General features: G+C 40.4%; 1 protein-coding gene across 3 annotated transcripts in view; it reads right to left on the bottom strand.

The window, feature by feature from the left end:
• Window positions 1-27,705, bottom strand: part of LOC122886425 (cadherin-6-like) — a 100,382-nt gene that overhangs the window by 10,980 nt on the left and 61,697 nt on the right. For 2 of the 3 annotated variants that reach the window (XM_044218618.1, XM_044218617.1), the window contains exons 4-9: window positions 27,573-27,692; window positions 24,602-24,775; window positions 19,365-19,552; window positions 13,551-13,801; window positions 9,278-9,414; window positions 6,360-6,481 (exon numbers count right to left, since the gene is read on the bottom strand). In XM_044218618.1, coding sequence (XP_044074553.1) covers window positions 6,360-6,481; window positions 9,278-9,414; window positions 13,551-13,801; window positions 19,365-19,552; window positions 24,602-24,775; window positions 27,573-27,692 — 992 coding nt within the window. Of the gene's footprint in view, window positions 1-1,066; window positions 2,768-6,359; window positions 6,482-9,277; window positions 9,415-13,550; window positions 13,802-19,364; window positions 19,553-24,601; window positions 24,776-27,572; window positions 27,693-27,705 lie in introns of those variants that run through there. The other variant, XM_044218619.1, reaches the window with a different exon arrangement.

The raw sequence follows: 27,705 nt of genomic DNA, 5'->3' as shown, positions 1-27,705 counted from the left end.
AGGAATGGATAAATGCAGCCATGAATGTTATGAATACAGCGATGAATAACTGATAGCTGATAAAAGACCAGTGTAATCAGATAAGTTGATAATTTTGGCATTGACAAGTGAAAATCACCCTTTATGCACCGTTCAACAACTGAGAGAAGTTTTGGGAAGCACTTGTGAAATATTTTCTATATATATTTCATTTCATGATTATATTGAAGGGAGATTTTATTCCAGACCTCACACTGAATTACCATGTTAGTAACCTATTAGGATCAACCCAAATATAACACAGGAAAAATAATGTTTTCAACTGGTGGTTCAGATAGCCAGGGGACAAGTTGGCTGGAAGGGAAGAGGGATGCGCAGTCAATTCTCCTGTGTGGGAAGCTCTGCATGTTTGGATGCACTGAGTCTCATGCGCAGTTCGACCAGTGATTCCTCTTGTGGAGCTCCCAAGAGTTTGGGCTTCTTTGGGCATCGTACATCCCACGGAAGGCGGATTACATCATGTACCCACTTGGCTGGGTGTTCTGTAGCCTCGATGGTTTTCAGAGTTTGATAAACTCACAGTTCGTTCATTCTGACTTTGTAATGTTAGAATGCTGGATGTCGGCCTTCAACACGTTTGGGATTCAGTTGATTCTCCTGGGCCTGCCTGGGGTCTGAAGAGAATAGTGGACTGCAGAGCCAGATGAGACATGTGTAGGAAAGTGGTAGAATGGGAGCCAGAGGCTTCAGCTATCAAGCTCCTCTCATGTGGAATCAGATCCCAGTTTGGGTTCGGGAGGCAGACACCATCTCCACATTTAAGAGTCGGCTTAAGACTTTCCTCTTTGCTAAAGCTTATAGTTAGGGCTGGCTTGGGTGAGTCCTGAACCATCCCTTAGTTATGCTGCTATAGGCCTAGACTGCCGGGAGACTTGCCATGATGCACCTCTTTCCTCTCTCCTTCTCTCCCTCTCCATCTGTATGCATTTTTATCCCATTACTGCATGTTACTAACTCGACATCTTCTCTCTCCCGTAGTTTGGTGTTTTCTTATTTCTCTCCTTCTGTCGCCTTCAGCAGGTATTTCTGCCCCAGCTACAGGGTCTGGATCTGTGATTGTGGGCCACCGGCTGCCCCTGTGTTCCTGCTTGACAACTGCTACTACAATTGTTATTGTTACATTATTATTATTTTAAAATTCTAGGTGGGATTTACATTGTGCTCCCCCCTAACCCTAAACTAGCTTCACCTCCAGCACCCTGGCATGAAAATCATGTTTTTGTCTGTGACTGGTGCTGGTGGAACGCTGGTGCCAATCTGGTGAAGCCAGGAAATTTGTCAACAGTGTCATAGCATTGTTCATAGCTTAAATGGTGTTATGATTGAGCACCCTCACATTAGACATGACAGTTCAGGGCTATTTTTGAAAGATAGTTTCACACCTAGAGGAAATTATATGTTTTAAGTACAGTAGCTAATTGCCTTAAAGACCACCTTCAAACGTAGTGAACTTCTTACAGTTGGCAGTGTCTCTGCTTTTGAATTTAGCCTTTAGGACCCATTTTGTTACAGCTAAACATAGCGATGACCTTTGTGGCTAATATTGAGTTTTATTTTTTTGTTCATTATGGTTGTTAAAAAATAACATCTGTAGCCATAATACTGTTACCACCTCTGCTCTTCCTCATTCCTACAATCCCACCCTTTATCCTCTTTTCCCCCTACCATCCCATGGACTGAGTTGTTATGAATCCCCCTAGGAGGTATCATTTATTTGCAACGTTACAAACTCTGAGAAGGTCTTCCTTATGCAAATACACAGGTAATGTGAGGCTATGTATATAGTAAGGCAAAAAGAAACATAATCAGCTGATCGAATGCACCTGTGGCAAATAGGTGCATTCGATCAGCCATTTTTTTTCTTTTGTCTCACTACAGTATTGGCCTCACAATACCTGTGCAATACCCACAAGACCTTCTCAACCAGCACAACATTATCTTTTCATTTTTTACTTTCTGCTAAAATCTATGCAAAATGTTAACTTATAAATACCCCCATGTTAATATTTTCATTTATAACTATTAACTATTATTTTGTTAAAAGTTTAGATTACCACTATATTTCCAATTAACCTAGGAAATGACAGCTTTGAAGAATGTGCTTTTACTCTAAAGTATAGCCTGATCCATTTTATATAACAAAAATGTACCACTACACAAGCAACAGTTTAACAAATTAAAATCATATTTTGCATTCATGAAAACATCAATATTAAAGGTTGCAAAGTTGTTTTGTATGACTGAAGTACATGTGAAATAAATGAAAAAATGTGTAACAGTAATTATAATGATAGAATGTCATAATTTCGCAAAATCTTAATGTCTATCTATATCTAGTGATGCCTTCAACCTCTTTACTGTGGAGTACACATCACATTGGCGTTGTAACTTTGTGTGTCTGTCATAACCCGGCCCATAGGCCATGACAAAAATGACATAGAATGCCAATAAATACTTATTTGTTGTAGTAAAATAAATAAAGTTAACTGTAACTTAGGATAAGAAGTGTGTTACTCAGTGAAATCAGTAGTGTTCATGTGGATGTGTGTGGATAGTGTAGGATATGGTGTTGTGGAGTAAAAGTAAAACAAAATCCTAAGCAAAGCAATAGGGTGCAGGCTCTGACAGGGAAGAGAGCGAGCCACGCTGGAAGCTGGGACTTTTATATCCTGTAGAGCACTGTGCCCAGGTGCTCTAGATCTGGTTACCGCAATCTGCTTTCTGGCACCTCAAAAGACAACATGGGTAGACACAGTTACTGACAAAGCACACACACAAGTAGACTAAGCACGGGCCATCACACGTCCTTATGCTACTAATCTAACCTTACCTAACTCAGTAACCTTGCCCTGTGAACGGCACCCGCCCCCAAGCAATGAGTGCTCTGCTAGGCTTAGCTGTCTTGCCAATTCTGGCATTACCGTTTCGTTAACGTACATTGCATAATGTTAGCTAACTAATGAGGTGGACTTTTATTTTCTCACACAGACTTTTCACTCACCACTTGTTCAAAAGTATTATCACCCTAAATTCTAACACTTTTCTATTATGTTTTGACTTTGGTGCATGCCGGTTTAATAATTGTGGCTAACATATGCTACCGTAAAGTTAGCATCGTTAGCACAGCTGGGTGTCTTCCTTGAAGGCTAACCCAAGTCTAATTCATTAGCTGGCTAATTAGCTAACAAGCCATGTATGGTGAGTGCAGACACCAATACCTCCTAACATATAAATAAAATACTAGAATTTCACTCGCCGAAAAAACTGGAGCACAGACTTCATGGACGGTCTGTTGATACAATGAACCGCACAGCAAGCCATATTATTCTTCAGATATTTTCTTGAAAAGCCTCCAATAGGCACAAATACGGCAGAGAGCTGAGGTGATGGGCGGCTGGCAGATAGCAGACCGTTAGCGGTGATGGCACCGGCACCCCCCACCTGTCACTCAAAGCAGCCAAGCCCTTAATTATGCAGAACTTTAATTAAATTAATAATACTCTCTATGGGGGTTGACTCCCTTTTGGAGCCAGCCTCAAGTGGCCATTCGATGAACTGCAGTTTTTGGCACTTCTGGGTTGGCTTCATTTTTCAGCCCTGGAGGTTGCCGCTTGGTGAGCCAATATTCATCAAACAAAGTACAATGGTCAGTGTGGTAGTAATGACTGATTCCATGCAAATGCTGTGTTTCTATTCATAAAAGGGAATTCCCAGCTCACTTTAGCCTTTTGCACTTGCCATGTCCCATTAGTGATACATAAAATTGGTTTTGGGGGTCACAATTTTCAAAAGGTGGTGGTGGATGCGTTGGGGGACTAATGGCAGTATTTCTAAAATCCTTGACATGGCCCTACAACTTGGGTCTTATTTTCATATTTGTCCATCAAGACTATTGCTGAGCTCATGGCAACATCACATTGCTACAACAAAGTCCGATGGGTCAACAAACACGAGCGGTCAGACGATCAGACAGGTTTTTCAAACCAAAAGTTTATCCAGATTATCTAAACCACTTTATTTAGAGGTCAAACTGAACCTGAGTGCACCTGTAATGTCGTTAATAACTCTTCATTGCCCAGAAAAACTATGTGTGGGCACAACTACAGTAAGTACAGTAGGTCAAAGTTGAAGCAGGAAGTGATTCTGTTAACTGTGATGGATGTTTACAACAGACAGTTTGGGTAATAACTTAACTGTTCACCTTCCTTTTCTCTTCTAAATACATTTGGTTATCATGGGAGTTTGTTAAAAAACCAACAAAGTGGTGAGTCTTCGCTGGTGAAATAATCTCACTGATTGAGTGTGTCAGATTCGTATCTAATCAACACTTTATATCTTCTGCTCCTCAACTCATTTTCAGGTCGTAGCTGGCTGTGAACATTAGTTAGGTTCACCTTTTCAGCCAACAAAATACAAATTTTAAAAGATTAACCTAAATAAGGTTTATAAGGGATTCGATACTGAACCTGAGTGCACCTGTAATGTCGTTAATAACTCTTCATTGCCCAGAAAAACTATGTGTGGGCACAACTACAGTAAGTACAGTAGGTCAAAGTTGAAGCAGGAAGTGATTCTGTTAACTGTGATGGATGTTTACAACAGACAGTTTGGGTAATAACTTAACTGTTCACCTTCCTTTTCTCTTCTAAATACATTTGGTTATCCTGGGAGTTTGTTAAAAAATAGTCTAACTGTCTGATGCTTGTGTTTCTTGACCCGTTCTACTTTTTAGTGTGGTTTCACTGTTCTCAGACCTTAGTAGTTACCTTGGTGAATGAAATGTTATTGTTATGTTATTACAACTGATAGAAATGATGGCCACAACTATGAAAATAAGTCTAACCCTAACCCAAGTTTCAATAAACCAGGATTACCCATTAATGTTGCTCCCCCCCACCTTCCACACCAAATCTGCCTCTCTTTAGGAATATACATTGAAAGGAGACAAAACATGTATGCAGTTTCACTTGAAGGTCTCTACTCATACTCTACCTCAAGTCCAAGTACTACTTAAAGAGTCTTACTTAACAACAGCAAGAGCACACAATTGTTTTTTTGTAGCAGGAACCACTCCGTGGTCTGTCTGTTATTTCTCTCCACAGACAGCCCCTGCTAGCTGAGCTGAAGTAATAATTAGCAGCTTCTCCACATATCCTCTGCAGCTACTGTAAAATGAATCAGGTGATTGCTGAAGAAATAACCTGTGTTTAAAACGGGATGTAATGAAATTACTACTTTTTTTTTAACCAGAAGCATAGAGACCTGAAGTGAGGCCCTGATAGTAGTTTTGTATCTAGTTCCAGGTAAAATAATTGGATTTAAATAGCTGTGAAGGTAACAAATTGAATCTATTGAATCTTGTATCTCTCTGTGCCCTTTCATATTTGCAAAGAGAAATATACAAAACATTCAAGTGGCAGGATTCTCAGTATTAGAAAGCTCTGACTGTTGCTTGTGCTGGTTAAAATGACAAATGTAGCTGGTGGCAGATTATTTCAGCTGTCACTAATTAATGTTAATTCTGTGAGTAACTTGACAAAGAAGACCAAAACTTGGCTGTTTGGTTAATGTGCTCTCTGCAAGCCAGTGTCTGCACTCAGCCAACAATTGTTTGCTAGAGAAAGAAGCACCACTCTTTAACACCTCTCTATGATCATGAGTGTTCTGCGCTAATTTTGCCGTTCAGCAAAACCAACAAAGTGGTGAGTCTTCGCTGGTGAAATAATCTCACTGATTGCGTCACGCAATTCGCAGGAGTCTTCCAGTTACACCTTCACGCATATCATATTATCAATTTAAGCTTATCAACATGATATTTTTGAATCAGGACCTCCAGTGTTTGGAGCAAGTACCTCATGAAAAATATGATACGCTAAAGTTAGTAGGCTCCAGGTGTTATTTCAATGTGTCAGATTCGTATCTAATCAACACTTTATATCTTCTGCTCCTCAACTCATTTTCAGGTCGTAGCTGGCTGTGAACATTAGTTAGGTTCACCTTTTCAGCCAACAAAATACAAATTTTAAAAGATTAACCTAAATAAGGTTTATAAGGGATTCGATACATGTGATTTGATACTGGATTTAGAAGATAAAATACTATTGAACCCCAACCCTAGGCTCTGAGTGGTTAGATAGCCAGTCCTGATGCTTCTCAATCCTGAATAAATTTGGTTACTTAACTGCCAAAAGGACAACGTATACTGTACCTCAGTAGATAGTGACTTGATAAAAAAATGTATTCATCACTCCTCCTGCCGATATATCCAAGCTATACAGAAGCAAGCTTTCCAAAAGCATGAAATGATAACACCGTAGTACCTGACCAGCCTTAGTCCTCTCACAGACAAAGGTTTCATACACAGTGGCAAATGTGGGAGCGTTGTCGTTGATGTCCAGCAGGCGGATGTAGACCGGAACATGGCTGCTCTGACGGGGATTATCTGGAAGGCAAATGCAAAAAAAAACTTGGTCCACTTTCACACTCTTCCATTCATTCACACTGTAAGCTACCTGGTACAACCTCAACCATTCTACTGAAAGATACCACTGAGCAGCTCATTGCCTTGCTAAAGGGGCCCTTGTCATACACTTTCCTTAGCCACATTTTCCCTCCTGGTCAGAAACTGTGTCTTTAACCTCTGACCTCACACATAAACATAAAATATGAAATATGAGAATGTGAAAGAAAACAAAATAAGTTTTTAAGCTGGAATACAAAAAATTGCCATTTTTTTTAGCCTCTATAAGTAGTTGGTTTATAGAGTCCTGTAATTTTCATAGCATGTCTCAGCTCAAGCCAGGAAACCAATCAGGCTTCCTTTTCACAATTGTGCCATAGTCAAATTGTTTGTATAAAATGGTACTGATGGGTCTCTCTGCTTCATGTTCATAGCCACAGCTAGTTAATGACATATTTATATTTATTTGCATTGGCTGTAGAGGGAAATGATAAGCAAGAAGCTTAAATGACAGTTGTAAATGTAGCCTTGTATTAGTCATCTCTCATTGCTCTATGCATTCAGTTTCTCATCAGGACGTACAGGGAGCTGCATGATGAACAGAATGATTCCATATCAAAAGAAAGTGTCTCAGAGGTGTCTATGGTTTGATTTCTTCCTCTTCTCCTTTTGATAAAGAAGTAGAGTATTGGCCATGTCAGAATCCAGCGCATGTGAGAAGAATCCCGCTGAGAGTGAATATGAGTAAAGCTGCTGGGCCTGATAACATCCCGGGCCGTGTACTAAAAACATTTGCAAATTGATGTTATTACTGACATTTTTAACATATCACTGTCTCAGGAGAGACCTGCTTCAAGACAGCCACCATCATCCCTGTACCTAAAAAGTCTGCAGTGTCCAGTCTAAATGACTACTGCCCCATTCTGATGAAGTGCTTTGAGAAACTGGTTCTCCAACACATTAAGAACAACATCCCAGACAGTCTGGACCATCACCAGTTTGCATTCAGAACCAACAGATCTACAGAGGATGCCATCTCCACTGCCCTCCACTCAGTCTTCACACACCTTGAGAAGAGCAACCTGCATCAGATTGCTGTTTGTTGATTTCAGCTCAGCAACACTATCTCCTTTATAAAACTGACTGGAAAACTTGGGCTTGAGTACCACACTCTGCAACTGTATATTGAACTTTGTCACAAACAGACCCCACAAAAAGGAGGCAGTGACACACACCCCTGTCTACATCAGTGGAGCTGAGGTGGAGCAAGTGAACAGTTTTAGGTTCCTGGGAATCAGCATCACAGAGAACCTGTCATGGACATCACACATCTCCACGCTGGTAAAGAAAGCTCAGAAATGGCTGTATTTCTTAAAGAAACTGGCATGGGATGTGGATGGCCCAGGATGGGGTGGCTCTGCAGATTAAAACCGTTCAGAACATCATTGGTACAAATTTACCGAACATCAGTGATAACGGTGAGGTGAGATGCCTGTGCAGAGCCCAAAGGATACTAAAAGACAGTACCCACCCCAGCCACAGCCTGTTCACCCTGCTCCCGTCAGGCAAGAGATACAGAAGTATCCACTGCTGGACCACCAGACTTCAGAGCAGCTTCTTCCCTCAGGCTGTGAGACTGCTAAATGAATTCCCATGTAAAATAGATTTATTTCTATGACTTATTATTTACTCACCAATCGGCTGTATATCATTTTTGTATATAACGTAATGTTTTTTTTGGTTTTGTGAGTAGCAAAAAAAGGGAACTGCAACTAAATCTTGTTTTACACCCTTGTGTTGTAAAATGATAAATGAATTAACCTTGAAACTTGAACCTTGAGTGAAGGGGTATATCGATTCTATGTATTTCTGTGGACAGATCATGATCTAGAAACAGTTAAAACAGACTGTTTCAATTTGTGCATGAATCATTAGTAAATGGACTTTTGAGCTTATATTCTCTTCACCATAGACAGTTTTAACATTCAGCATCATAGTAGATGTATAACAATTTGATTTTGTAACTTTACTAGAAATATTTAATAACTGCTGTTATGAATGCTGTTATGAACTTCTATAAAGGATAGAAAGCCAAAATATTACTGCTGGTGGTTGGCCAGTAAGTATGTAGTTTATGTTGTAAGGTTTTGAGATATCCTCTTTTGAAATATGTGCCTCCACCCCAATACAATGGATATGACTGGAATTTAGTTTCTGCTCCTCATATCATTGAAAATGACATATGAAAAAAGTGTCTTTCCCAAAACAGTGTCCCTGTTATTCAGAGTGCAGAATCTGCAGATCTTATTGAGGACACATTTAATAGAAGTTATTTCTTCTGTAGAAAGTAATTATAGTCAAAACATGTTTAGGTCTGTGGATTATCCAGAGTAACTGGGGCATTGTTTCTGGAAAGACAAGTTGATGTTATGTTTTTTAAATGTAATTTTTAGACAGTCTGAGGATCACAAATGAAATTCCAGCAAAAGTCTGAAAGGCAGTTATCTCAAAATCTGGACTGAAACTATCTACATGGCTTAAATGTCATGATAAAATAGAAAAATGTCCTTTTGCAATTTGGGATGAACTGACCTTTTACTGTTTCCCACTCAGCCAATAGTATAGTGGTATATTATTGGTCATTGAATTCCCTCCATGATAAGTAACTGTGACTGATACGCTGGGGTACCAGACATTTTATCTGGCTCCATACATTTCTACTCTACATCAATACATCACATTATCTCTGCAAATAGTCCTGGCCCCTGCTCGACTTACTGAACTCAGTGGCTATGATTGAAATATTATGCCAGGCAGTCTCCTCTCTGTCCAGGCTTTTGAGCAGGAACACAGATCCATTCCCTGGATGTATATTGAACAGGCGGTCCATGTCAGTCCGACGGTCAATAGAGTACCTGTAACAAGGGAGACAGCAAGAAGGTGAGAAAGGGGTAAATTAAGCCAGTGGGTGGGATGGACTATACTAACTCTTGTATCTATGCAGCCCCACCAGGGAGTCACCACAATAGGGAGCATTGATTTCTCTCAATCTGTGATGGAGGAGAGCACACCGCAATAGTGAGTCAAAAGTGATGTAGTGCACTGTGGAGTTATTGTAGACATGTTTAAGTCTTTAAAGCTGTTGAAGGTACAATGTGAGCTCATAAACTTTGCATTACTGTGGGCCTGAACTGCTGAGTGAAGCTGTTGCTTCCCACAGGATTTTGTGGTGCAGAATGTGTCACTAGCCTTCTGGCCAGATCGTCCACACTAAACTATATTAGTTACAGAAATGTTTCCATGGAAACTTGTGAACTTGTGAGGATAAATAACATACGGTTTGCCATAGTAACAAATAGTAAAAAGTAGTAAAAAATGTCTTTTCTAAAACCAGAATCTGGCACTGAAAACAAATTATATTTAGAAAATCTAAATTAAAGGAATAGTTGAACATTTTGGGAAATTAGCTCATTCACTTTCATTCCTAGAATGAGATAAGAAGGCCACTATCAATTGCATGTTTGTGTGTTACAGAGTACAGAGTTGAAGACAGGACGTAGTAAACCTAGCCAAGTTCAAAAATACACCTACCAAGCCCTCACAAATTAACATGTGTTACATTTGTTTAACCTGTAAATAAACAGTAATGTAGAAACAACATTTTCTTATCCATTTTTTTGTACTTTCATCAGAGCAAAGCTCACTGTTTCCCCTTGAATTTAGTTTTATGCTAAGCTAGCTAGGCTAACCATGTCCTGATTCCAGCTTTGTATATGAGATTGATCTCCTCATCTCAGTCTCTGAAAGACAGCAGATTAGTGTTTTTCCCAGAAAGTTGAATGATTCCTTTAAGGTGTGTTCCGGCTGAACGCAAAGTGTCGCTATAGGTGGTGCAAACTGAGGTGAAGGCAAGTTCAGACAAGTTGAAAATGTATCAACTCCAGCGAAAAGTCCAGCAATAAAGTTGAGCCCAGCTTAACGCAATGTGGCGTCAGCTGGCAAGGTGCTACTTTGGCCAATCAAATACGTACTATGGCACATTTCTGGTAGATTACTTAACATGAAGAGTGTAATTCTACTGTTATTACATCACTATGGTCATGACAGAGGATAAAATAATTGTCACTGTGATAACTTTCCAGAATTGTAAAATCCTTCTTCATAGTGTAATCAACCACTGTGCCGTGTACATGTACGTTGCTAGCTAGCTACAGCCAACATCTGTACAGTTGGTACATTAGCTGTTTGTAGTGAATAAACTCTGGCTGTGAAAACCTCACAAATTATGTGTGGACAAAATTCGCTCCTCCTTCAACCTGAACACACCTAGAATTTATATATACTTTTTTTAAACTCTGAAGTTAATTCTTAACCAAAAAATGTTTTACAAACTTTGATTTGTAATGTTGGGAAAAAAACAGACTGTGTACAACAGCCAACCTTGATATTCTAACAACTGGAATCACATAATTGTGCTGCACTGCAAGCTGCTGCATTCTGTCCTCTGCTCCTATTCAATTTTACTGTAGCCTGTTCAAAACATCACAGCTACTTGAAAATCTCTTCCCACTGTCTCTGGACTGCTCACAGAGCATTCTCTATTTTTGAACTAGTTGCTGAATGCAGCAGCTATTCACAGCTTCACAGCACTCCATAGATAATAGAACTGAGATGCCTTTGCTTCTGTCTTTTTCGCCTGCCTGTCGAAGTGAAGGCAAATTGCTCTATGAACAGGAACTGCATATTGTACTGTATATGAACATTTACAGCATCTGGATCAAGACTGATTTCACTATCCATTCCAAAATATAACATCAAACTGCTATCAGCTGTTAATTATGTGTCATTCAATCTTAATTATTATTTTCAATAAAGAGATATATGAATTTAAAAGAAAACACTGCTTCAGTACATCCAGGCTTGATCATAATTAGAAAGCACTCAACAGTAAAATAATAGTTCACTGACACAATGTGAATAGTTGACATACATAAAGGCACAACCACAGGGATAAGGGATAATTCAAGTTGTGTCTAAGTATGTGTGTGTGTACCCCCTCATGACATATCATTTAAGAGAACTCCATGGTTCCATGCTTGTTTTAATTGGAATATGCTCCTTATCAGTTCACCTCAGTCTCCAACTGTGCTCTGTCCTGCCTGCCACAGTTAATCTCCTTTCACTTTAACACACAGCTGTCATCCATCCATCCATAAATCATGATTATCTCTTTTTTTTTTGCTCATCCTACAGTTCTCTGTGTTTACATTGCACCATTTTCTATAATTCATATCAAATCATTAGCTGTGTCCTATTCCTTTTTTTGGCAGTGACTTAAATTGCTTTCCAAGATCAGGAAAGTTTCAACTTATCTGAACAGTCTTGCACCTCCTGATCAATACCCGCTGCATTATATTTTGTAAACATCAGAAAATTCCATGGATGTATGGATACCGTTTGAGTAATAAACAATTACTAACAGGAGAACAACATAGCTCAAACTATGCTAATGCCAAGCATCAATAATAAACAGTACTGCAGTGAGGCAGTGGGGTTTAAATATAGCCTGTAGGTGCAGGTTTCTGTTGTGTATGTAATCAGTAGTTTTCATAAAGAGTTGTATGGTCCACAGACGGCTTGGTTTCTAATCTTAACAGTGATCACTATACCACCTATCTTTTAACCTACTTCTTCTTCTTCTATTTTGCCTCTGTTTCCCCTGTTCATATTCTTATCAGAACTCCTCACAAGTCTTTAGAGTCAAGAACCATTTGAAGTCAAACTTCATCCAACTAAAATGTAGTTTTGCTGAGATTTCTATAGTAGGAGAACATAAGTAAAGATATCAGACTTTCAAGTATAACAGCCCTGCACTGCAGAAACGGGCTTCCTGTTTTCAATCTGATATGAGGAATGATTGCTTTGAAGTCCAACTGAAATCAAAATGAATCAAAAATAATGTCAAAGTGATTTGTAAATTGTTAATAGTTTAAAAAAAATAATTTAATTGATATAAATCAATTGCTGTGTGCTGCTAACTGTAGCTTACAAACCATGGGAAAATTGCATTTTGTTAGACGTGGTGAAGAACAAGGACCATTTAGCATCTAAACTAATCAATGCTGACATTTGCTGGTAAGTTATTAAGGTGTTTAATGGGCTACTGTTGACTAGCTTAGCTATTTAGCCTGCAAATTGATGTTAGCAGGGCACTTTTCCCAGTGAATGCTGACTGGCTATAGGTTAAAAAAAATTCTCCAATGCAATTTATTTTCAGCTGTATTTTAAAGCAGCAAAGTACAGTCTACTCAAAAATGCACAACTCATCATGATCATAAAGTGGGGTTGCAACAGAAAAGGCTGTCTCATTCCCAGTGATACACCATGGATTCACCTTATTTACCCAGATTTATCAAAATCCTGAAGTCAGTAGGACATTTCTACACTTAGGGTTTATTCTGGCTCAAATTAGGTAAAGTTAGTACCACAGCTGTGATCTATTGAGCCCAGATGTTTTTTCAACATTAGAAATTAAATTTAAACATGCAGCATGTCCCATCTGGCTACTCTGCTGTTTCTCATTTATTTATTTTTTTTTATTTCTCTATAACATGACAGTGATTTGGTGGTAATCTAAATAATAAATGGGCTGTGCCAATCCACCAGAAAAACCAAAGCAGAAAATATAGTTGACAGAAGCTGTAGTCCGTAAATGGAAACTAAAGCTGGATTGTACACAATTTTCTAAAAACTTTGCTCACTTGGACATGGGAAAATCAGCAAATATATCATAATGTGATAAAAACACTGTAAATCTAATCTACAGTCAAGCAAATGTAGGAAATGTAGGAAATTAAGTCCAATGAGACTGGAACTATCTTTGAAATCCAAAAGTTCCTTGAGTACATTGAGAAGTCTAAAAGTAGTTTAGTGATGACACCTTAAAAGATTCTAGGGTTTTCTGTCATCAGTTAATTTTCTTGCCTTATTAGTTCATAACCTATTTTTAAAATAATAAAATGATACAAATCAGACTTAAGTTTTGCCTTACTTGACCATGCTGCGAGCTCCATCAGGGTCCATGGCGCTGACTGAGCCCACACCCACACCCAATGCAGCATCTTCCTTCACCTCCATCAGATAGCTGGCTTTGTCGAATAGCGGCGGCTCATCCACGTCCTCCACGCCAATCCGAACTGTGGCCATGTCTTTGGAGCCTGCAGACATGAAGCGAGGATCCACCTGGGTGTTTTGGACCTGGATCTCAACTGTGTAAGACGGCTTCTTCTCATAATCCAAAGGCTGCAGAGGCAAAGAGAAAAAAACAGGAGACAGAGGAGGCCACCAATTAAATTGATTGAATTTATTGTGTATATATAGCTGTCACGAACATGCCAGGCTCCATAGTCACCCAGCCACAGCACACTCCCTCACCAGAGTTCTAATCACACACCTGTTCCCAATCACACACACCTGATCCCCGTCAGCACCGCATCACCACCAGTATAAGAACACCCTACTCACCTCAGTCAGTTGTCCGGTCTCGTTTATACAAGGACGCTAATCCTCAGTGAACAAGACAACGCTTTGGACTCCAGCCCTTTCCCATGTGTTTGTTCTCCCGTGTTCCTTCCTCCTGTCAAGTGTTCTCCTGTCTCCATCGTGTGCGACTCCTGCTCCCAACTTCCAACCACAGTCCAGCAAGGACGGTATTTATAATCCATCACCCACCACTGCTCAACTAACTGTGTCTCACTGCTGTGTCGTAAATAAAACCATCTCTGTCTCCACCTCGGTGTCTCCTGCCCTTCTGTCCGTAATAGAAGACCGGACATACACCGTAGGACAACCAGCATGAGCGCCACGGATCCGTTCCAGGAGCTTGTGGATATCCTGCGCCGTGGCCTCACCACTTCACCGCCAGTCTCCACACCAGCCTCCACTTCCGCATCTGGCCGGCGCCATTGTAACCCTCATTACTCCCGCTGTATCAATCCCAGTACAAGCCCTCATCGACTCCGGCTCAGTCAGCAACTTCATCTCAGGTGCCCTCTGCTGCCAGCTCCACCTTAAGACCACTTCCACACCCTCAATCTACCAGATTCATGCCGTGACCGGCAGACACCTCAGCCGCACTCCAGACCTCTGCCGGCCCTGTTACCATCCGAGTAGGAGTGCTGCATCAGGAACAACAACACCTGTTGGTTCTGGAGGGCTCGACTGCGGAGGTGATCTTAGGGCGCCCCTGGCTCGAACAACACAACCCCATCATCTCCTGGACCACAGGCGAAGTGCTGAAGTGGGGCAATTCCTGTTTCCCAGACTGTTTCCCTCGCCTACGTCCACCATCTCCTCCTCGATCTAAGAGGCCAAGAAGGACGGAGGCTTGTGGCCTTGTGTGGCCTTGTGTGGATTACTGGGGACTCAACCATATTACCGTTAAGTTCCGCTATCCTCTTCCCCTCGTCCCAGCAGCATTGGAACAGCTCTGCGGTGCTACTGTCTACACCAAGCTGGACCTCCGCAGCGCATACTACCTCAACCGGATACATGATGGGGACAAGTGGAAGACCACCTTTGTGACGCCAACTGGCCACTACGAATACCTTGTCATGCCATATCGCCTGGCCAACAACCCCCTCCGTATTCCAGAACTTCATCCACGAGGTGCTCCGGGAGTTTCTTAGTCTGTCTTAGTCTACATCGATGACATCTTGATCTACTCTGGCCGAACATCGCCACCATGTTGCGGAGGCCCTGAAACGCCTGAGGGAGTTCCAGCTGTTCCTCATGGCAGAGAAGTGCACATTCCACCAACCCTCAGTGCAGTTCCTGGGTTATAACATCAGTAGCAATGGCATCCAGATGGACGAGGGGAAGGTGGAGGCCATCCGGAACTGGCCCACACCAACCACCATCAAAGAACTTCAGAGATTCCTGGTCTTCTCCAACTTTTACCGACGCTTCACTGACCAACCTACTCCGCAACAAGCCCAAGTCTCCTGGTTCACCCAGATCCTGAATGACCATTCATGGAAGAGGTTGACGCCTCTACCACTGGAGTAAGAGTGGTGCTGTCCCAGCAGCAGGGTACCCTGTTGTACACTCCAGACGAAATCAACAAAGAACCCGAGACCATACTCCCTACACAGATAATCGTGAACCCCATTCAATGGTCCGAGAAGTCCATGCCTCCACCGGGGTGCCCCCCAGGTCTACAATATGTCCCCAGAATGCAACGCACCCCACTAATCCACTCTTCCCACACATCTCTGGGCCCTGGTCACCCAGGGGCCAATGAAACCCTCTCGCTGCTATGAGAACGCTTCTGGTGGCCTAACATGGCAAGGGATGTGAGAAGGTATGTACTGGGATGTCAAGAATGTGCAATCTCAAAGAGTCCACGCCACCTTCCATCTGGCGAGCTATGTCCGCTGCCCGTTCACAATCGACCATGGTCACACCTAGGAGTAGACTTCATCACCGACCTGGTGGTCGTGGATAGGTTCTCCAAGTCATGACGACTGATTCCCCTCAGAAGACTACCCACGGCCATGGAAACCACTGAACTAATGTTCAATCATATCTTTCGTTATTTTGGCATCCCCGAAGACATTGTATCTGACCGAGGACCCCAGTTCATCTCACGGGTGTGGAAAGCATTCTTCTCCCTCCTAGGTGTGACCGTCAGCCTCTCTTCCGGCTACCATCCACAGACGAATGGGCAGACGGAGAGGAAGATCCAAGAAATCGGTCGTTTCCTACGTACCTTCTGCCATGGCCACCAGGACTCTTGGAACCAGTTCCTGGGTTGGGCCGAGTACGCCCAGAACTCCCTCCGCAAACCTGCCACTGGACTCACTCCCTTCCTGTGCGTGCTCGGCTACCAACCCCCTCTCTTCCTGTGGTTGGGGGAACCATCAGAGGTCCCTGCGGTCGACTACTGGTTCAGAGAGAGTGAGAGGGTCTGGGACGCAGCTCATCACCAGCAGCAAAGTGCGCTCTGCAGGCGCAGGCTGACAGCTGACCGGAGACGATCCACTGCTCCTGAATACCAACCCGGTCAGAAGATCTGGCTATCGACCAGGGACATGAGGATGCGCCTGCCCTGCAGAAAGCTCAGTCCCAGATTCATTGGTCCCTTCACCATCACCAAGCAAATCAACCCGGTCACATATCAACTCCGATTGCCACCACAATATAAGATTCACCCTACTTTCCATGTGTCACTTCTCAAACCTCACCACCCTTCTGTTCCTGTTCCCACAGAGCCTGGTGTAGCAGTAGAGCCCCCCCCTGCCTCTCATCCTGGAGGACGGAGCTGCTTAACAGGTGAATGAAATCTTGGACTCCCAGTGCCGGGGTGGCATACTGGAATACCTGGTGGACTGGGAAGGCTATGGTCCCGAGGAGAGGTCATGGGTGCCCATACACGACATCCTTGATCCCGCTCTCCATCGTGTGTGACACCTGCTCCCAATCTCCGACCACAGTCTAGCAAGGATGGTATGTGTAATCTATCACCCACCACTACTCAACTAATTGTGTGTCTCATTGCTGTGTCGTAAATAAAACCATCAACCACCATAGACGTCTGAAGTTCCAGAGGCTGGTAAGATAAAATATGTACCTGCTGAGAATAATTATGAATATACCATTTAGCAGTTAAGTAAAAGGAGTGTGTGGTGGCCAGTAGGGACAAAACCTGGCAGCTGGCAAAAAAACTCCAAACAAACAACACAAACCAGTTATTTAAAGCTGCATTTATTGACCTTTTGGCCCCTTGGGGCAGCAGAACAAGCTGAACACATAACACTGACATGCTATCACCTTATACAAGCAGTTGCCTATTTATGTTCGCATTCATTTGGTGTTGTGTTTGTGTCTATATGGTGAATTTAAGTCCATTATTCACTCTCTCTTTAGCTCTGCTTTGGTCTTCACCAACTCCTGAGAAAATGTTGGCTTTTTAGCAGCTAAATGTTCATCAGTGAGTCGCTAACTTTGTCTGGCTGCGGTGGTTCAGGAGGTAGAGCGGTTCGTCCACCGGTCACAGAGTTGGCGTTTCGATCCACAGCTCCTCCTGTCCAAGTGTCCTTGAGCAAGACACTGAACCCCAAATTGCTCCCAATGGTCAGGCCGGCACCTTGCTTGGTAGCTCGCTGCCATCGGTGTGTGTGTGTGTGTGTGTGCGTGTGTGTATATGGGTGAATGAGTGGCAAATTGTAAAGCGCTTTGGATAAAAGCGCAATATACAGTAAATGCAGCTGTTTACCAGTGGGTCAGAGCTTTTTCACTAAAAATATCGGATTACAACTTAATTTCTTGCTGCTGGAAATGAGGTTGATGAGAGCTTGTGGGCTGGAAACTAAAACAATGAGCTGAAAGATGCTGAAACGCTAACACGTCGTAATATTAAATTATTGATTAGAGCAGCTGTAAATATTGGTGACCCATATTGAGATTTAGCCAGCAAATGCAAATTTTGATACCTTTTGTGCTTGATGAGGGGTCATTTTGGATCTTGTTTATGGGATATACAGTACAATTATTGATATATGAATTTTTGTAGTATTATAACAAAACAAGTTAAAAAAGGATTAGCTAGCCTAAAATCCAGACTGAATTGCTATTATATAATTTTAAATTTCATATATAGGCAGGAGGCATATATATTAAAGACAAACGTTTTTATACTGATCGTAGTCATAGTAATACTAGGCTTGATACCATGCAGAACACTACATTTACATGTAATCCAGCAAGGGAATTATTTGATTGTATAACTGAGTAGTTGAGCATCAAAGGCAGGATTAATAGACTGTAAGATCACATCTCTTGTATTGTCTCAGGGACTGTCTGAATGATAAAAGAATGAAAAGAACAGCACATGCTGTTACAGAGGAAAATCTAACATGTGATAACAAAAATGTGATATAAAGCAAACAGATTCAATCTGATGACAAATGATAATAGTTTTTCAAAAGTGCAAATAATGTTGATGAAATCTGTTTCTTGACAACAGCTGTGACAAGGCTGCATGGTTGTTTTTTCAAACAAGAACAAAGATTTACTTGAACAGCTCTACATGCACTGCCTTTCCTTCCTTGAAGGAATCCTGGATATTTTCCTCAACTCGTATCCTGCTGACAGAATATCATTACTTCTTTGTTGAAACTTGCAGACTTTCTTCGGTTGTGTCAGCAAGAGGAACAAAATAATTTCTAAAAATCAATTGTGATTGTACATCAGTAAACACACACTCTGTGAGGACACTGTGATTCATTTCTAAAATCCAGCAGCACAAAAAGTTCAGTTCTGTGTATTAGTGCCTGCTGCAAAGGCTACTGGGGTTGTGAACGTAAAGATGAATAATTTTAATTTGGTTTCTTTCATCTGTCAAGCATGCACAGGCTTTGCATATTTAACAGTACGTGTAAAACAGACTACGTGGGCAGGGTCCTTATGAGTCGAAAGTGTCGGATCTGCTGAATCACTGCTTTAGAATTAATTTGATTTAACAAATGCTGTCAGAAAAATATCAAGATAATCAAAAGCCAGCCTCATTAGAACATGGGCATTAGGAAAGCAACAGATTTCACATTATTTACAATAGATGCAGTTTGACTTCTGCATTTCATTCTGTGCTATTCAATGTACAACTAGTTGAATTTACTCTGCTGCTATTTATTTTACTTTTTTTACTTATATAATGCATCATTAAATCTTTTTAGAAGGTGTTATTTATTGTGTTTCCTCCTAATTATTCTTGTTTGTAAATCTGGCTTTCACATTAGTGCTTCACAAATAGTTTAGAAATTTGATTTGTACTCTAAGCCTACAGTTTAGTCCTTCTCCCTCTCACCTTGCTGACGGTGATGACTCCCTCCTGGGTCTCTTTGTCAGTGGAGATGTCGAACATGTCTATGCCGTCTCCACTGATGATGGTGAAATACATCTCAGCATTCTTCCCAATGTCTCTGTCAGTGGCTTTAATTCTCCCAACTGGAGTGCCAGATTTGGACGACTCAGGAACTCTGAACTGGTAAATACCTGAAAATACAGAAAATAAGATTGACAGTCACCAGCATGATCTAAGACTGGTGCTGCTTTTATGCAAGTAATGCTAGGATCAAGAGTTTTTCCACATTGTTGCCACTATTAGCCACTGTGTAGAACTGCAAATGTCTGACTTCAGCACCCTCAGTGGTAGTATCAAAAAAGACACAGTGCTGGGCTGCATTGCATACCAACTAATCCCCTTAATTTGGTTGGGAAACCATCTGGGCCAGGCCACCTCCCATATTGCATTACTTTAATGGCGTTTGTTAATTCTTTAAATATAAGGCCACATACAGACCGACTTGAGTCGTAAAAAAATGTAGCCCCCTCATTCATTTGAATGAAGCCAGTTTGTCGGTGCAGTGTCAATCCTGAGTGCTATGGCAAAACAAAAAGATGAACTTTTGCTGGAACACATCATGATGTCATCGGGCAAGGTGCTGCTTTGGCCAATCAAATACATCCAAGTAGACATTCCTGGTAGCTTTTCCTTGCCAAAACACAATGAGGTGTTGAATACATTTTCTACCTCATAAAACAATAGCAAAGGATTTTTAAAATCCTGCATTGTTTGCATCCATTGTTAACTAATTTACAGTTGCAGACTTCTTCCCTGCCTTTGCTGGCACATTACTGACACCTGTAGACAAGTAGAACAGGCAAGGTAAAGGCAAGACAAATGTATTTACATAGCATATTTTGTACCCAAAGGCAACCCAAAGTGCTTTACAGAGTACACAGAAAAAAGCACAAAAAAACAAATGATAAAAACAATAAAAACAAGCAAACAACAGCACATAGAATAAACAATAAACGTAAACAGGCAAAAGCACACAGAGTAAAAACAATAAAAACTAGAAGGGCACACTGTGAGCGCTGACCTCCGGCGAGGTCAATAGTCCAGTCTTCTATGATATGCAAATCTCCAAGTGCAACCACTATATATGTCTGGATATATTTTCAAATCTATTAGAATTGCAATATGTCAAAAAAGCATCAACAACAATTGCGAACAAAGCAGGTGGAAATATCGCTTTTCTACCTTTTCTACTTTGGTTGTTGTTAACTCGGGTAAAACGTTACTTTCACTTCACCTGGTTCACTGTCTCCACCGCGACCTCTCTGCTCTGCTGTCTGCTGTGTGTGTGTGTGTGTGTGTGTGTAGGAGCAGAGCCCCGCCCTCTGTCAAACACGCAGCGGAGAGGACAGAGAAGCTTTTGCGACCATAAAATATTTTTTTACCGATCTGCATGATTCACGTGGGTCACGTTTTCAGGTCTGAACATCCGGAATTCTGAATTAATTCGGAAAAATCACATCCTTGATTGCTTTTTTCTTACATACAGTACCTACTGCACTTTTTTCTACAGTGATGTTTGAGGTGGCTGTTATGTTTTCTTGTATGTTTAGTCGTGTCACACCATTCACTTTAATTATGACGGGTTCACGCATGCGCAACAAATTCAGTTAATTTTGCCATAGGCACCGGTGTTAGAAGGAACAGTCCTACTCTGTTAATGTGAATAATACAAGTCATAAAAAATGAATGTCAAACAAAGACATCGAGAAAGTTTGTCTCTCCCTGAAAGAAATCATATGACAGCATAAATGCTGAATGAGGAAACATCTTTCTGTTGTCTTAGAACTTAGAAAATTAGACAGGTAGACAGCAAGTACAAAAGAAGCATTCTCGGTCCAAAAACAGTAGTGTAAATGCTGATGGAAGCCAGGCGCTGGAACAATTTCTGTCTGCCAGACTGCTGACTATCATTAAAAAAAAGCATTTCAATGTATTTTTTGTGAGTGTGATGTATCCTTTTGTTCTCTGGAATAAGTGCTAACACTGTGATTTATCATTAGTTTGTTGCAAAGACGAGATGGCCGTTTTCCTCCATTTCCTCCATTGTGAAACAAACACAGCCTCTGCCTGTATGAAAAAAGCAGCTCGTTTGAGTCACTGAATGAGTCCAAGCACACAAACACGACTAAATTAATGCAAATGAGCTATCACTCTGCTATATGAACCTGTGGCAGTTTCATATCAGGACAATTTCCTTTACTCAGGATGTGTGTGTGTGTGTGTGCATGTGTGTTTGTACATACGCTCCATCTCAGAGATCTAGTAGTGTGTTTAAACCACTTGAGTAATTATATGCTGCTGTGACACAGCAGGTGTCATACACCCTGACAGCTAGACAATACTCAACCTGCCACTGTTTTGGTATATTCATGTGTGTTTGTGTGTGTGTAGCCACAGAGAGAGAGTGAGATAAAGCATGTGCTCATGTGTACAGTACACACACCAAACCAAACCAACAAACCAAAACCAAACCAAACCGACCAAGCCAAACCAAACCAAATCAAACTAACAAACCAAACCAAACCAACCAAGCCAACAAACAAAAATACCAACAAATGGCATTGACAGGGTCCAAGGGGATTGGGAGCATTTTTCTTATTTAACAGACAAGAAACACATGCACGAATCGCCACATTGTTGGCAAGTAGGACTTGGCCAATTTGGGATTTGAACCCTGTACCTTTGTATTCCCAGATAATATGACTTACTGACTAGAGTGACATGGTTGCAACCCACTTTCTCACAAGTTGGGGCGATGACATCACATGTGCCAGACTGGGGTATTTTTGTCTGTTTAAACTTAAAACATTCTGCTGGTTTCGGATGTATTGTCAAATATTTGGAGACGTTTGATCCAACACAGCAAAAAAGAAAATGTGCATACAGTACTAATTACACTAAGACACCGGATATCAATACAGACAACACAGACATCATTTGACCGATCTTATCACCATTTAAAACATGTGATATGTAGTATCCAAAGAATGTCTGTCTGTGTCAATTTTGGTAGCATTTGTGGAGACATAGATAACTGCTTTTTCATATTTTGGAAACTATAGAGTGACAGACTTCTGAATTGACCATAGGTTTACAGTGAGGCAAACCTTTGTCACGTTTAAGTGATGTGCTGAAAACATTTCAACTCCATAGGACGTACGAGTGATTTTTTGAAGTTTGAAATGTGAAATGTCTAGAAATGTACATTTGTTGTAATAAGCCACTGTGTGTTCAACTTTTATGAGAACCAGTTTCTGACCTTCAGAGTGAGGACAGAGTTTTGGGGTAGAAAATACTAGTGTGTGTGTGTGTGTGTTTTAAGTGCAGTAAATTAAACAGAAAGATAATGTCACATGCAATCTGTTAGGCAGATCTTTGGGTGATCTCATTTTGCAACCTGCATTTGAGGAGGAAACAGTGGGTGAATGGTAAATGGACTGTGCTTATATAGCGCCTTTTAGTCTTTTCCAACTACTCAAAGCGCTTCAACAACATATCACATTCACACACATTCATACACTGATACCTTTTCCAAATAGGCTGCTGTCTTTGTTCTCCACATGTGGTGAGGCCCAACAATAATGTGCTTTTGAATATGCACCATGTAAGCATAACATTGACTGAAATAACAAAAGTATTAAAATTAAAGAGACCCTCAAGATTAGCTGAAAATGCAGAGGCAACCTTAAGGTCATTGTCAATTCAGGTTAACTTGTGCATTAGTAGAGTGTATTCCCAAACAAAATTTTATTTCATCAAACTACCACAAACTAATTGTCACACAGTAAACCTTTGGAACCCCAGAGGGTCTGGGGCACCAGGGTAGTTGCCTGCTTTGCCCTGATCCTGTCTTGGCTCACAGCACTAAAAATGTGACATTTAAAAAATTCAGCAGCAACATCTTTTTCCAGAGACAGTGCTCTTGTTACTCTGCATAATCCAAAGAACATGCTGTCATTTTTCATAGGGACTATTTCTTCAGTTCAGTTCCACTGAAAAGTGTTACTGCAAGGTTTGGATTATTCAGATTAACCAAACCAACCAAAACCAAAACTATCTGCATGGCTATAAACCACTAGAGGTACAATAAGTACAAAAAAATATGTTGTTTTTTGGTGAAATGGCCCTTTAAAGACTATTTGGAGAAAACACTGTCAACTGGTATGACATAACAGGCTTTGTTCTCTATGCCTACTTGACATTTCTGATTCTGTTAACATTATGCTCACTATTGACCACCCTACCGTCTGCGCAGCATTGTATCTGTACTATTGGATTAACTGTGGCTCATCTAACAAACTCACATTAAAGCACTAAGTTTTGCCATATATTAGGTTCTATAATTAATAATTATTAATTAATAATTGCTTATTAATTAATAATTGCTTTAATGGTGGGTGAAGAAGTTACATGTGTCGGTCAACCTGTGCCTTGCCTTTGGCTCCCTTTTCTAAACTGCCTAGTCAATGGACATAGAAAAACAAAAACATAGAGAAAGGTAGGTGCTTTCAGAAAGAGAGGGTTTGTATTTTGAATCAGCAGCTCACAGCTCCCCTCCAATACTCTGTACCATACATATACCATGTTTGCGACACTAACATAAGTAGTTAGTGACACACGCACTGTGTGTAATTAAAACCAGCAGTCGCTCCTCACTTAATAACCAAGATTTCTATTAGTGTATGCACATTGTGCTGCCCTTGTAAAATACAGAACTTCTGATGTCTCACCAATGACCAATAATGAGGGGAAAAAAAGCTTGTGGCTTTGCCTCCAGTGCTCATTTTTAATATAATGTAGCATGTGCTGCCATTTAAATGCAACATTTTATTGATAGATGTCGCTATAAACTGTGATTTTTCAGTAAATCTGTGACTTCTGTTTCCACATTCAGTCTATTCCTTTTGCAGCCCAATTAAGTGTTTAAAGTTAATAGCAGATGTTAACTGAAACAAAGAGAGAAACTATACCAGACATGATTACAAGCATTTGATTCTGGTGAGTAAATTGTTCATATTTAACAATGGAAACTGGTAAATGACAACTGGTATGGAAAACATAAGTTATCCTGCCCTTTTTTCTGCTTCTGAACTCTATACTCTTGCGTGTATGTGACTCGTATGAAACTAGTGTTTCATCATTTATATGCAATCTGTCCTGCTTCAGAGCTGTTGTCTTACTCTGAATGAAACGGGGAGGGTTGTCATTGACATCAGTGAGGGTGATGTTAACCACGGTGGTTCCAGTGAGCCCTCCTCTCTGTCCGGCCATATCTTTAGCTTCGATCACCACCTGGTAGTGCTCCCTCTGCTCACGGTCCATGTCACCAGGACCCAAGGCTGTCCGGATCACACCTGAACAAAAATAACAGACGCTTTTGTTTAAAGTCTGCTCTTCATTTTCTCTTTTCACATTGCTTTGTCTTCATCTTCCCTTTTACCAGAATCCTACATCATGCTAAACTTCACTGGCTCATAGAACAATCAGAGAACTTGTTGTTTCCAATTAAAATGTATTTCTTAAGGGGAACACAGCTGCCTTTCTCTACTAAAACAGGTGTATTATGCTCTTGTTTCTTTTGTGGGTGGTTGAGAGAAGAACATGCTATCTGTTTTACTGATTTTGTCAATACACAGCTTCTTATACATGTTCTGCAGATTAAAATCAGGCATATCTACAATTGTCTTTCAAGTCATCTGATAAGGATGCCAAATATACCTTAAATCTTTTAAACTTGTGCCTGGATTTACAAAGCATTTGGTGCAAGCACTACTCAAAAGTGAGGGACACAGCAGAATGGAAATTGGGCTTGTGAAGATGGATATCAATCTCATGTCTGTGCAAGTACGGAGCTGGAGTCAGAACATGTTTAGCCTAGCTTAACCTAAAGTCTGGAAACATGGGGAAACCGCCCAACTGGCTCTGTCCAAAGTTCAAAAATACAACTACAAACACCTCTAAAGCTCACTGATTAAAACACTGTATTTCATTTGTTTAACCCATACATAACCAGACAATTTGTGGTTTTATCAGTAGTTACATGATGGAACTATTTATTGGCAAATAACAGCACGCTTATTACTACTACTTATTATTTGATTGGGGGGGTAAAAATAGTTTGGGGTGAATTTGGACTAGTTTTTGTAGCATTTGGGTGGTTTCCTCAATAAAAAGTTAAGCTATATTGCAATTAATTCACCTCTCCTCTCTTCAAGTAGTCCCTTTCAGTACGATTAAGACTGAAAGGGCCTGGAGTTAAGTTTTTTTCTAATTCAAATGATTATTTGGTATATGTCCTTACTTAAATTATAATCCTTAAGATTTTCATAAAATCAAACTCATTTTTGATACTATTTCTGCATTTTTTTTGCAATAGCCATAAAAATGTGTTTACGGTAATGACCTCTCTATTGATTGGTAGTGGCAGAGCCTGCCATTCCCGCGCAGGATTCGGACTGTATTCAAACACACAGGGGATTGACAGGAAACAGCATGTAATCCATCATAATTTTATCTAGTTGATATCAGCCTCACTCTTTACTGTTAACTCTATGTCCATCGTAGCAGAGCTGACAAAACATCCTACTGCTGCTGTTTCACATTTAAATTTCAACTAGTATTTACAATTTTAATGCACATACATGAGATTAGTATCGATCTTCCCATCTCACTCTTGGAAAGAAAGCAAAACAAGTGTATTTCCCAAACTGTTAAACTATTCCTTTAAATTCCATTAGTTCTTGAGCCACAAGTTTGCCATTCACTTAAATATTCTTGTTGTCCTTCACATTCCACTTCCTGTCAGCATCCAGAGAATGTGGTCTATCGTTACTGATTAATCTATGCAAGCAGTAATTTGGCCATGACCCTGACTCTATTTGTTAGAAACAAACAGATGAGCAGAGAGGAGATTACTGTACTGATTATCTAAATGGATCTAATTTCCTTCACAGATGATCTGACAAATTGAATCTGATAAAGTGAATATGGAGGAGTGAGATCCAGAAGTGGCACTAGTAAGAGAAAAGTGGAATTTAAAGTCTGCAGTCCAACTGTAAATGACATACAGTATTTACATTTCCCAAAATGGCAGCTTTAATGCAAACTTCCTGCTGCTACTTCACTTTAAAATGTGAAGTAACCCTTTTAAGGTTTTTATTTGAAGCAGCTACAGGAAATATTGACTTGAGGTTAGCATCCAACTGCTAACTCTTTGTTTGGTAAAGAATAATGTGCATCTAGTTGGGGATAAATACCCTTAGTACTTTTTTGGTACAAAATTAAATGTGATGATGGTACCAAGTCTCGAAATGTATCAAAAGCAAAGATTCGAATTACTCTTTACTTATTCTCAGACAGTTTCTAATTTCAATCATAAGTTTGCCAATTTGACTGACAGATTGCATTTTCATTTTCATGTTGACCCCAAAAGAATGTGGTGACATGTGAATGTAAATGCAATAGACTGGGGGCGCTGTTTCGCTTATTGCATTGGAATATTGTCCACTGTACAGCAGGTTAAGTTATTGAAAATGAAATGTCAAATGCCGTTTTCATTTTCAAATTGTTGGAAAATTACATTTTCATTTTCATTTTGACTTAAATATTGCTTGCATAAGTGGAAAATCAATTACATTGTTTATACTTAATTTTCCAATTTAAATTAACATTTAAATATTGCCCACTGTAAAGTGGGGTACGACTTTGAAAATGAAATGTCAAACAGCTTTTCCATTTTCATTTTAATATGAAATGGTTGGTTTAATATAGTAATATGGTTTAATATGGAACGCCCAAACAAGTATATGGAAATGAAAATGCAAATTGGATTATCTCATTTTCATTAAATTTTTTTATCAAATTACACATACATATGTGGAAAATTAGAATGCTATTGTGGAATTACATTTTCGTTTACATTATCATATATTTGATTATTATTATTATTTTTATTTTTTATATGTAGTCCCCTATACGCTTCCAAAGTACGGAATTGCCTTGTAGATAAGTGGTGCTGCGTCTGAATACCTTTTATTTATTTTTTTATTCATAATAGTTCATGTGAAAGTTAGCATGCATAGCCAGCCAGCCGCTTTTGACCGTCCGTCATTGTGTCACGTTCAATTTAAAGACTGATTCTGTCAAACATACCTGTGTTTGGGTCCACAGAGAAGTAAGGGTGTCCCTGGCTGATGCTGTAGACCAGTTTGGCACTGTTCCCATACATACTGTCGTCAGCATCTGTAGCTGTCAACTGGATAACTGATGTACCTGAGAGATACAC

The sequence above is a fragment of the Siniperca chuatsi genome, linkage group LG13, assembly GCF_020085105.1.
Source record: "Siniperca chuatsi isolate FFG_IHB_CAS linkage group LG13, ASM2008510v1, whole genome shotgun sequence".
NCBI lineage: Eukaryota > Metazoa > Chordata > Actinopteri > Centrarchiformes > Sinipercidae > Siniperca > Siniperca chuatsi.
The sequence above is the reverse complement of the archived record's forward strand: the minus strand, read 5'-3'. Positions and strand labels throughout refer to the sequence as shown.